Here is a 12,541-nt window from a genome sequence, read left to right on the forward strand (position 1 = left end):
ATGCCCACGATTTCGGGCGCGATGAAAAAATCGGCAGCCCGGATAACTCACAAGTACCCCAGTGCCTTTAATGTGCTATCCCTAGAACATCCTTGCTCATCCCTACTTCTACCACCTGCTCTGACAAACATATGTTTTTCTAAAAACACCTCCATCTTACCCTACAACCCCATGCACTTTGGAAGCAGCAGGATCATAGGGAACTAGTTCCCATCCTGGTCAATTGATGGAACAATATAAAAGTAATGTTCGCACCAGCCGCTGTTTGCACTAGGACAAAGCAATACTTGAATTGCTCCTTCGGGCTCCATCTATTGGCTGTCGGTGCACAAAACACTTGAATTCCCCAATACAGGAGCACCATTAGCCATTTATTGTATATGATATGCTCCTGTGTGTCACCCATTTTTCACATGACTGAGGTCATGTAAATCCGGCTTTGAGCATTTTTGTGTGGTGTTAATACAGCCCAACCCGGTGTACTGAACCATTGTGAGGTCTCCTGACCACCAGTGCATATGGAAATGGAGCTCTGTTCCAAAATTACACCTTTATTGGTCCTGTAGAACCTATCAAGTCTTCTGGGGCATCCTCAGTTATTATTCATTGTCAGTCACCGGGGACTTAGAGGAATGGAGCATGTGAGTTAGATGAAGCAGTGATTTACAAAGATTAATCAGCCATGCTGTGAGTTAAGCCCTGGGAAATAGCAGGCAGTGTAAATGCCAAGTGCATACCAGAGCCCATGGATCATATCCGCATTTGTGTGTTGGAACCGAGCAGTTGCACTATGCACATAAATAAGTGTAATTGCTGGTTACATGGGGCTGCTATCTGGTGTTTTTTTTGTTACTAAGATGGGAGTTTTATTAAAGATGGGATGTTGCTATGGGAAACCAATCCTATTCTATCTATTATCTTCTGGAAGGTAAATAAGAAGTAGATTCTGAATGGTTGCTACGGGCAACATCCCATCTTCAATAGAACTCCCACCTTAGTAAATAAACAACCTTGGGTGCACATGTGCAATTAGCAGGGGCACCAACAGCTCTGCCGGGCCCTGGTAAAATGAGGTGGTGTGGCCAACAAGAGGGGTCGTGGCCACACCCCTGTAATTAAAAAAAAAGTCTTAACAGGGGCCGACAGGGAAGAAGGGGCCCCTCCATCAGACCTGGTTACTGGTAAAAAGGTATGCCCTCTGCGCCACTGGCAAATAGCATTAGGAATTATTTGTGTTACCCAGCACAGTTCTATTATGGTATGAATGTCTGGTATATAAGTAATGACTGAACAAAGATTTAGTTATCATTGTACATTTAAAACACATTTAATAAACCTTGCTGCATAGTGCCTACATCATTGTAAAGTAACTGCTTCTTTCTCTTTCCGTCAGTATGCTCTATGGGCTGCAGTATGGGTGACCTGGAATGTATTCCTTATATGCTTTTACCTGGAAGTGGGTGATCTGTCGAAGGTAAGATCTATTCTCATGCCCTCATTTAGTAAGAACTTACAGCGACACATATTTTTACTACCCAACAGGATTTTGATCACTTGGTCAAATCATGCCAAATTGCATTGTTTTATGTTACATGAAATTTGAAACCTTTTTATATTTTTTTTTTATTGAGACATCATAAATGACAAAAAAATTGCAACAATTACAATCAAAGAGTAGTCTCTGAAAAGTGTTAAAATGTTCATACAAGATATATGTGACAGCACAAAAAAATAATACATTCAGTAATAAACAGAAGTCATGCATTCCTTGTCTACCCACCGTATGAATCAAATAATGTGAGAAGCTATCAACCGGTCCCATATCTTTAAACTAAAGGCCCCCATACACTATGCTATTTTGGGCTGATTTCATCCTTAACCGGGTGAAATCGGGCCAAAATCGCAGGTGTGTGACATCTGATCCGATCCGATGCACGGTCCCGTGCGCATTGGACCGGATCAGGGAGGTCGGACCGTCAGCACATAAGATCACGTCCGACCTCCTTGTGTATATATATGCCTGACCGGGGAAGCAGTGGGGCGGGCGGTGATCATCATCTGCGGGATGCTGGCGCGTGCAGCGGGCGGCGAGTGCTGACCTGGCCGGGCGGTGATCGCAGATATCATCAGCGGGACGGGCAGTGCAGTGCCGGGTATTAGATTTTTAAAATAACCTGTGAAATGACTGGCCATTCTCTGATTGGATGAAAGAGCTCTCATCAATTTGAAACCTTTTAAATGAAGGCATGTGATTCCAGTTAGCGTAGGATTACATTGATGTGCTGTGATGTAAGTATGAAGTAAGCATAAACAGGGTTCCTCCTGGGTTCCTGTGTCAAACTGCTCCCATCTGCTGTCCTTGGAAAGCCATTATTTCACCAGCCGAGCACTCTCTTTCAGCACCACAAGCATCTGAATTAAATATTTCACTTGCCTGTTACTAATTTTAAGACCTCTTACTTTCCTTTGTAAAACACTCCATGTAGGAGCTATAACGGTTTGTAATGCCATGTTGCTACCGGTTTGCTGGACCCGGTAACCCCTTGCACCATTTACTGGGTCGAACCATCAAGAAACCGTCATGAACCCGGTAATTAGGTGCGATGTGAAAGGGGTATTATCTAAAACAATATGCATTTTACTATAGCTGTCAAGTACACTTTCAGTGGTTCGTCCTGTGTGGATTGTAGTATACTTAAGGTAATTATCTTTTCAAAAGCATGCAACTTACTATACTGTAGTTTTTAATGCTGATTCTAGGTCTCGCAAAATGTGCACACATTTCGTCATACTTCACATGCGCTATAATAAGAATTTGACTTCTGTGAAATAGCAAGTTGAAATCACCCTAGGGTTACCACCTCATCCCTTTAATTTTGGACACATAGTAATTACGCAGGTTCTGTGGCTAGCTGACTTCAAGATTTCATTTCACCTGGTTTTAATCAGCCACAGAACCTGTGTAATTAATATGTGTCCAGAATTTAAGGGATGAGGTGGTAACCCTAGGTTATACCAGCAGATGAGCAGCGTTGAGGACGGCTTTGCATAGCTCTGCACTATGCAACGCCGTCCTCCGTCGGTGCCAGCAGGGGGAAAGCCGCTCAGTGTGTATGCACTGGATGCACAGTTAGGTTCAAGGTAGGAATCGAACCAATGTCCTCAGCACTGTAAGGAAGTAATGCTAACCATTACACCGTCCATGCTGCCCCAAATCAGAGATTCCTGCTGCGGTCCCTCCATTATACAGTACATGCCAGAGGTACTTATTTTTTGCGGCTAACCCTGAAAACGTGTGTTTCCGGGGAACTAACTAATGTTGAATAATAAATGAGCCTCACAGCCTGTAATGGTTTACATTATTTGTGTAAATTTGTTGATTGGTGCACATGGAGCCTAAATTCATGAACCACGACCCCTTGCATGGCTTGCTTTGCTCTGCAATGCTTTGGGCCAGGCTCCACTACCGCTGTGATCAGCACACATTTAGGGAAGCATTTATCAAATAATATTTGCGGCTAAATCCCCAAAAATACCAGTTTTCGGGAGTTAACCGCAAATATTAAGTATCCCCCTAATGCATGGGTCTTCAACCTGTGGCCCTCCAGATGTTGTGAAACTACATGTTCCAACATGCATTGCCACATTTTTTCCTATGAGAGCATGCCAAAACTGTCAGGGCATGCTGGGACATGTAGTTCTACAACATCTGGAGGGCCACAGGTTGAAGACATGTGCCCTAATGTATCACAGGGGACCGCAGCAGGAATCTCCGATCCCTACTGCAATCCCCCCTGCAGTGCCGCCGGCCGCATCCCCATACGTTTCTATGGGGGATGCGAAGCTGCCCAATGTATCAGGCAGCCCGGCTTTGCATTCGTGGGCTATCGCCATTCTGATATGGCGATGGCACATTGTAGCCTATGGCTACACATAACACTGCCCGAGCCTCAGCGGGGTCACGCGGGAAGTCAGCGCATACCCGCGCATGCGCAGACACCACGGTTTCCGGCTCCGGGCATCGCAGGGACTGGTTCTTTTCGGAGCCCTGTCCCTGCCCTCTGGTCGGTAATACATTGGGTGAAATGATCGCATTTTACAATACGACCCTGGGCGGTAATATTCCGCCAAGATCGCATTGTAAATGCGATCAATGGTAAATGGGGCCCTTACTGTTTTCAGTCATAATCCAAGTAGATGTAAAGTAGTCTTTTAAAAACTTGTGTCCACCTGTCGTCCATGTCGACCTAATACCTGTAATATAGCAGTTAGGAGCTCATTGGCTGGTATTTTATCTCTCCACTTTATCACTCTTCTAGCCTTTTTAGTACATCTCCCCCGTTATGCTAACAGTGGTCATGTCACCAGTAACTATGGTGTGGCAGCCCCAGCTGTGGCTTGGGGGAGCCAGTGGTCTTGGGGCACACTGAAAAATACCTGCTGTCCTGTACAAATACACAGTTTGCTGTCACTTAGTAGTAGTGGCTGGCCTACTACTGAGTGACCGCAAACTGTGTACTGTAGCTGCGTACCGTAGGTGACAGTCCGCCCCCTTCCCCAGTCTTCTCGCCTCCTCTGCGCCTGGAGGCGGTCGGTGCCATTACCAACACACACTTTCGCTAGCATCCCCGGTCGGTCATGGAAGCTGAGGCTGTGACAGAAGGCTATAGTATGTCAGCGGACGGGATGTCCTCCCTGTTACGCCGCATGGGCGCTCGTCCCTCCTGGGGATCTGCAGCACTACACATGCCATGGCACACAGTGGTCCAGGTAACTAGTCTGCACCATTCTCATGTTTTACTAAATAAGGGAAGGGGGGCGCCACAAATTTTTTGGCAGGGGGGAGCTAAATTTATAGTTACGCCACTGCATGTCACTGTGCGTTTTGTTCACTTCTTTGTGAATGCGGCTCAGTTATCACTGTAACCAGGGATGAACCCTCTGAAGAATGTGTGCAGAGTATGCACATGAAGTTTCCATAGTGACTGCTGGATAGACATAAAGTAGCAATTCTTATTGTGTTGCTTTCACATTCCAGCCAGTGTTTACTCAAATGTCAAAGCTTGTGTGCAGAGCGCCTTATTCAGCAGGGTTCGCAAAGTGAAGATTTTCTGTAATGGACAAAACGTACTGCAGGTGGGGAAAATGTAACATGCGCCATGTCCTAGATTTGGGCGAGTTATTTTCTTTCCGGCAGGGTAATTAATAATTGTGGTAAAACCTAAACAAGGAATACACTGATCAATAAACTAAATTGTCTCTTTTAAGTCCAAAGTGAAAAAATTGACTATCAATATTGCAATGGCAAAACCAATGTTAACACATACTCAGGCTCCTGAATGGTATAACTGTGTTTAGGCATATATCTCCAGTCCAATGTATAGGAATTGTGTGAATCAGGGCCTACTGCGGAGCTGGACGCTGACAGGACAGCATGAGTGACAATATGCCAATGCTGGCGGTAATTTTCTCCTTATGCACCAGCATGCGGCGGAGAGAGCACAAGCACTAAGACACTCGCCAAGACCTGTGGGCACTGCTACTGTGCCAGTGGGTCCGGACACTCCACCATGAGCACACATTTCTCTACATATGGCCTCTGTGACTGTGGATCTGTGATTCACTAACACGCCCATAACACTATACATACAGATAGTGGTAGATGCTCAAATTAGTTCAGTAATACTTTTCAGGTGCATGCAAGGGAGGGGTTAATGCTGAGTAGTAACAAGACATTGGTTCCCCCGGCACACTGAATAGTATTAGCAACCAATCTTGAACACTACATGATAATAGAATTCAATTATCATGTAGTGTTCAAGATTGGTTGCTAATACGCGACCCGGATTATTGCCGCTCCAGTCCGGGCCGGGGCTTGGTGTAAAAGGGCAAAAAAAACCTCGGGTCCTGTTACCCGGTGTCCGACCCGGCAAATGTTCAGGGTCGGACACGGGTCTTCCCCGGAGTCAGGGGCCGTGTAAATGGGTAACCCGGGTCATCCGACCCAGGGTCCCATTTCCTTCAATCAGGGAGCCCCAACCTCCAGACTGCAGTGCCCTGAGGTCAGTCCGGGGGTTGGGCAGGGGCTGCGTACAGCCTCCACTGCTGTCTGCAGTACTATGCATCCATTCACCTCATGGACTGAGACTGGGGGCGCACGGAAGCTGGGGGGCAGCTAACCTGGGTGCTGGGGTGACAGGCAGCATTGTGGGGGCGACGGTCAGCGGGTTTCCCGGCGCTTGGAGATGATATCATCTCTGAGCGCCGGCGCAGGGCCCGAATTCACCGGCGTCCCCTACCCGGCATAATGCCGGGGGACGCCGGTGTAAAAGGGAACGTCTGCCGTGTCGCATCCGGGTCCAAAAACCCGGGATGCGACCCGTCAGTTTTGGTGTAAAAGTGGTATAAGCAAGCACCCATACCTCACCCCCAAAATCCAGGCTTTCTGGGCCTTTCTCTGACTAAAAAAGCAATGTTTTGTAGGGTGGCTGGAAGGCACTGTGTGGACCACCTCAATTGTGACTAAAATCTCCCCCTCCAGCAGCATTTTCTGGATGTTTTTGAATAGATCTCACTCCAGAAGATGTTAACAGGCAATACTGTAAAATACTGACTTTGTGTATAGATTGTGTAATTTATATACATATAGCCATCTGACATTACATGTATACAAAACTTAATTTATTGAACAGTAAACTCCCATTTGCATGTGCATTGTAAAACAGATTACATAACATTATTTGCTGCACAATGTTTAGATCGTTGTTTATCAGTATTACAAACAGTGGTACTTGTGTACAATCACGGCTCCCATCGCATGCCATATGTAGTGGCATGCGATGCGATTTTACCGTGTTTTTATGCATTTTTGTTAAAAATCGCATTCGATCGCATGCGATCTGATGCGATGTCATTTTTCACTGAAATTATGGACATGAGTTGAAACCATGTAAAATGCACCCCAAATGTAATTTTTCACACTGTACCACCCCCACTATCAACGCCAACCCGAAGTGTGGTGAGCGCAGCGAGCCCCGAGGGGCGGCGGTACGCGTCCTACGACCTTTTCATAGTTGAGTTGAGAATAGAAAGTATGGCGAGCGCAGCGAGCCACCGAGCCCGAAGTGTGGCGAGCGCACGCGGATACCTTCACAGGTATCCGTGTCCCCTCGCGGGCTTCACAGGTATCCGCGTCGGCTCGCTGCGCTCGCCACACTTTCTATTCTCAACTCCTCGCCGACGTGGATAGTGGGGGTATGAAAAGGTCGTAGGACGCGTACCGCCGAACCTCGCGGGCTCGCTGCGCTTGCCACGCTTCGGGTTGGCGTTGATAGTGGGGGTGGTACAGTGTGAAAAATGACATTTGGAGTGAATTTTACATGATTTCAACTCATGTCTATAATTTCAGTGAAAAATTACATCGCATCGCATGAGATCTCATGCGATGCGATTTTTCCGTATACGATGCCCATCGTGGGAGCCGTGATTCTACACAAGTACCCAAACAGTGGTTTGTGTCATGAGATAGTTAATGTGACAAGCTGTTTTCCACTTTACAGGACAGCGATCTTCTCACATTCCACGTGTCCCAACATCAATCTTGGTGGAGCGAGCATGGACCAGGCTGTATAAGAAAAGAGGCCCCGGTGGCCGGAATGGCTGGACTAGAAAGCCACTCTTATGTTTCAGTGATTGGATGTGCCATAGAATACCAATACATTGAGGTGTTGCATAGTGCCACACAGATACTACTGGCGGTAAGTCTAAGTTTTATTTTACACAGATCTTTCTATGCCTCCTAGTCCTGCATCGAATTTAGACAGCCACAGAACCGATGGTCGCGATGGTGACCCGATGTTACATCCTGAAACGCAGCACTCTCACAGATACATGCATGTGGTGTTTTTATCCTACAGATGCCTTCTGCCGCATTTTCATTTTTTATGTACATACAAATCAGAATTGGACCCATTGCTTAGCATGACTGCAGTAAGTAAAGTCACATTTCTGCAGTTCTCCAGAATCCTGTGGTGATTCGTACACAGGTGACTTAACAAACCAGATTTGGTAACAGCAATGACAGTTCAGCTCTCTGGAGCCAGCAGAGACTTTTAAATTATAATGTAGTAGTTGTTCAAAACAACCCATGTTAATTGTATGGAAAGAATGGCTTCTAAAGTTTAATTTGATCATTTAAAGTGAAAAAGCATCAGAGGAATTTATTTGTTTGAACTTAATTAGTACTTTTATATTTTTTTGGTGTGGTTTTAGTTTTCTATTATGTGGGAAATGTGACTTTATTCTTTTTAACTAGTGCATGCTGCTCCTACTAAATCATACACCAATGAGTGCGCTAATTTGTCTTCAGGGACTTGCGTGGTTTATTCAATGCTAAATAAATACCTCTGGTACAAACAGTTAGCCGCTGGGTAAACACTGTGGCTAATAGAAGGTAATTTAAATAGATATTTATGGTCCTAAGCCAGTGGTTCCCAAACTGTGCGCCTAGGCTCCCTGGGGTGCCTCGGGACACTTGCAGGGGTGCCTCGGGTTGGTCGAACTACTTAATTTGATATATTTTTTTTGGGTCTAGGGGTGCCGTGGAAAAATTCTGATACTCTAGGGTGCCGTGATTAGAAAAAGATTGGGAACCTCTGTCCTAAGCAATATCACAAGGTTCCAATATACAAACAGTACACCTGCTGTAGCTATTCCTGCTTCACCTCTTTACTATGAGGCCTCGCATGAAGCAGTTGTGACAAGATGTGTTAGCATTTTGGCTTCTGGATATTAATCGGTCAGGGCCAGTGTTCTCACCGGAGAACACTGGCCCTGGCAGATCGCTCAGCACACATCGCTGAGACATCGCTCTGTGCTGAGCGATCTTGCTGAACATTCTCAGCAATCTACCATCGCTCACAACGCTCAGCAAATCTCTGTGTGTCTGCCCTTTTATTAGTTCCAAATTATGTACTGGGACAGTTGTGTATATTTTACTCAAAATTTTCAGAATTAGTAAGTTGCTTCGAACTCCAAGTAATTGCCAGATGTGACCCTGTGGGTTATGTATCAATATCAGGTTTCAGGCGCGAAAATTGTAATTTCTTAACGCTGCTATACATGGCATTAAGTAATTATATACAGCCCGAATGTATCACATGTCATGAGTGGACAAAAGGAGCCCGTCCTCGTGGCATGTTCGGAGTGAAGTAACCACATCAGCCGCTTTCTTTACCCCTCTATGGAGACTCTGAAGTTCAACCGCACATGCCTTTTCTACTGATTATGCATGTGCAGCACCAAATTGACGGGGTAATTTTTAAAAAAGTAGACCATAGGCTACAGCGATTAATACCATCTTCATTTGTCGTTAGCGGTGGGGGCCAAACTCCGGAATGCCTCGCTCCCCATTAATTGTGAAGATAATGCAATTATCATTTCTGTTACTACCCAACTTCTACATCCTGTCATTAAGGGCTTGCTCTCTCTCTCTCTCTCTCTCTCTCTCTCTCTCTCTCTCTCGCCCTTAACTTTTTCTAATATGCAGCAGACAACTGTTAAGCAAATCCTTATATGCTTACCTTAAATAACACTGTCTGAGTGCGGTGTTAACAGTAGAAAATCCTTATTTCCGATTAAAAACTGCAGGGACAGATGGGTTTTTGTCATCAGTCCCTGCCGGCGATGGCAACTCCTCCCACTCTCCACCCCTCATTTACAAGGCTTCCTGAGGATATAAAAGTATTTCTATACTCCCAGAACCTGATACTGCTCTTCTTCTTTAAGGCATAGGAAATGGAAAAAGATATGTGTTACACTTCATGAAATCAAATAAAGCAAAAAAGTGTATTAACCCTTTGAGTGACAAGGGAATTTGTCAAAAGGGAGATTCTCAAAATATCCATTAAATATGCCAGCGCCGCTCACAGCGACTGTTCTTTTTTTGGGTGCAATAATTTAACTAAACTTCAATTAATTGAATTGGCATTATATTTATTTATACTAAAAGAACAGTTGCTGTGAGCGATGCAGGCATTTTTAGCGGATATTTTGAGGGTCACTCACAGCAACGTTGGCACTCTAAGGGGTGTGTTCAATGATTTCTGAGAGCTGTGACAGCGAGCATTGCTACCTGCTTGCTGTCACAGCTCGCAGGGTCAGTATTCAACTGACCCTCTGCACGCGCCATTGCCCCTTCGTTTTTTTGTAGCGTATGCGGCCGCTAGAACAGCGAGGCTCGCAGCTAAATGCATTAGCCGAGAGCCTCGCATTTTGGGGGAATCCTTGCAGTCTTCTGACAGCGAGGATTTCCCCGGCACGTTGAATAGGGCGAACGTCCGGCCCGGGGGTTAAATGGTGAGGATAGCCTGTTCCGCCGTTTAATCCCCTGCATTGAATACACCCCTAAGGGATAAGCATTGTTAGCTTTTACAAACCCTAGTGAAGTAGCTGACACTAGGAAAAATGTCCCTCCATTTCAGCATTTCTATGAATAAATGCTTTGGGTACATCATCATAAGGATTAATGATCTCTATTTCATATTATTTTAAGCTGCATTAACACAGCAGAACCACCACAAACATCTTATATACACAGGCTGAGGCAGCAGGTGCATGAAAGGAGAAGGATGAGGCACTTGTTATCCCTGGTCCAATAACTTATTATTAAAATCAGTGATGATATGTAGTTTAAATATCCCTTCAATCACTTCTACATCGCTTATCCTGGCACATCTCCTCATAAACCTTTACTGATATAGACCCGCTTGCTTTACTGCAAGTGGTCAATAATCGTTTTATTACAACTCTTTCCATTCTTAAACTAAAGCTGTCTTTGTTCTACGTTTGTCAATCGACCTGCTAAATTATTCATAAGCTGATGACCTAGAATGGCTGCCTTTGTCTGTATACATGCCATGTGTTCTTTCCTTTGTGTGCAGATTGCTCTCCCTGCACCTTCGGTGGACACCTCCCTTGGCTGCTATGCTGTATGCTGAATGGAAACCAGAGTGACCCCATAACAAATGTCTCCACTCATAAGCAGCAGATTTTGAAAGGATTGGATTGCAACCCAGACACACCGCTTGCTAATTCTAGGATTAGTTCCATAATACAGTAAAACCCACTTTTAATAAATGGCTAATAAACCAAGTGGATATATTTAATTAATTTTGTTCTTTAAAGATCCAATAAATGTAACACATAAGTTGCTTTCTATAAAAGATCTACAAATAACATCCACAAATATATAATAACTGGTGGTACTCTGGAGGTTATTCTAATCCGATCACACGGGGAGCAATGTTTTGCCAGGTGACATCACTGGATGTCAGCTACCTGAACAGGCAAAAATAAGGCACCTGAGAGTTCCTTAGTTTTGTGTGTACGTTCCAAATCATTCAATGGTCTGTGACCATCGAATGATTTGGTCCCCGCACCCAAGGCAGCGAATGGATGTTTATGCAAAACATCAATTTGCAGCCGTGCTGGGAACACAGCGAAAGAGGGGGTGGTGGACGGCTGTACGAGCGGCGGCAGCATTACAACCACATGCAGCACTGTGAAATTCACAGCATTGTGGCCCTTATTTTGGTTCACTCGCCGAGGCAAATTCCTTCTCAAATGGACAAAACCATGTGCACTGCAGGTGGGACAGATGTAACGTGCAGAGAGAGTTAGACTAGAGTTCCATCCCAGGGACCACACCATCATAATTTTATATTTTGCACACAGTAATTTTGCACATACTTGCCTACTTTTGAAAACTAGTTTCAGGGAGATTATAGTTGGTAGTAGAATTTTGCAAAGCTCCCCATTGAGAGGGTGTTCCTATTTCCATATTATGGAGAGATTGTGAAAAGAGATTGGGAACCTGGCAACTAGAAGCGTGGGTGTGTACTGCTACATCGGAGAGGAATCTTTTCAAATGACTTATATAGAAATGTAGATGAGCCCCAAAGCAGTTAGTAAGATCTACTATACTTGCTAAAGTGCTGGGAAATGGTGCTGATAATTTTTTTTCCAAAAATGTAACATTGTAATGTATGCTAGGTGAAATGAGGAACATTGCTAGGCTAATGAGGGAGAGAGGGAGATTGCTATTATTTCAGTCTCCTTCAGAAAGCAGGAAGGTAGGAAACGATGATTTTGCATTATAATCTCTATATATATCTATAGATATATCTATATATCTATAGATATATATAGATATATAGATATATCTATATATATATATATATATATATATATATATATATATAGTGTCCGAAACACTGCCATCTGAGGACAGTGAGTGAAACTACATCTCTTTCTCTCTCATAAACACAGAGGCAATACCAAGGTAGCAGACTAGCTTTCAAAGCATTTGCTTGGAGTGGGTTTACTAGTACCTGTATTTTATATTACCACACACACACACACACACACACACGTGGATTTTATTTTTAAAAGTATCATTTGACATGCAATTGTCCTTTAAAAATGTTGTTTTATAACAAAAATATTTAATTTAATTGAAATGCTTTCAATAACAAATATACAT

General features: G+C 44.3%; 1 protein-coding gene across 2 annotated transcripts in view; it reads left to right on the forward strand.

Moving 5' to 3' along the window:
- The window catches only part of NKAIN4 (sodium/potassium transporting ATPase interacting 4), a 49,947-nt gene that overhangs the window by 18,953 nt on the left and 18,453 nt on the right, over positions 1–12,541 (forward strand). For both annotated transcript variants that reach the window (XM_083146770.1, XM_083146771.1), the window contains exons 3-4: positions 1,394–1,474; positions 7,560–7,757. In XM_083146770.1, the coding sequence (XP_083002896.1) occupies positions 1,394–1,474; positions 7,560–7,757 (279 nt within the window). The remainder of the gene's footprint in view (positions 1–1,393; positions 1,475–7,559; positions 7,758–12,541) is intronic.

The sequence above is a fragment of the Crinia signifera genome, chromosome 6, assembly GCF_055691185.1.
Source record: "Crinia signifera chromosome 6, ASM5569118v1, whole genome shotgun sequence".
Taxonomy (NCBI): domain Eukaryota; kingdom Metazoa; phylum Chordata; class Amphibia; order Anura; family Myobatrachidae; genus Crinia; species Crinia signifera.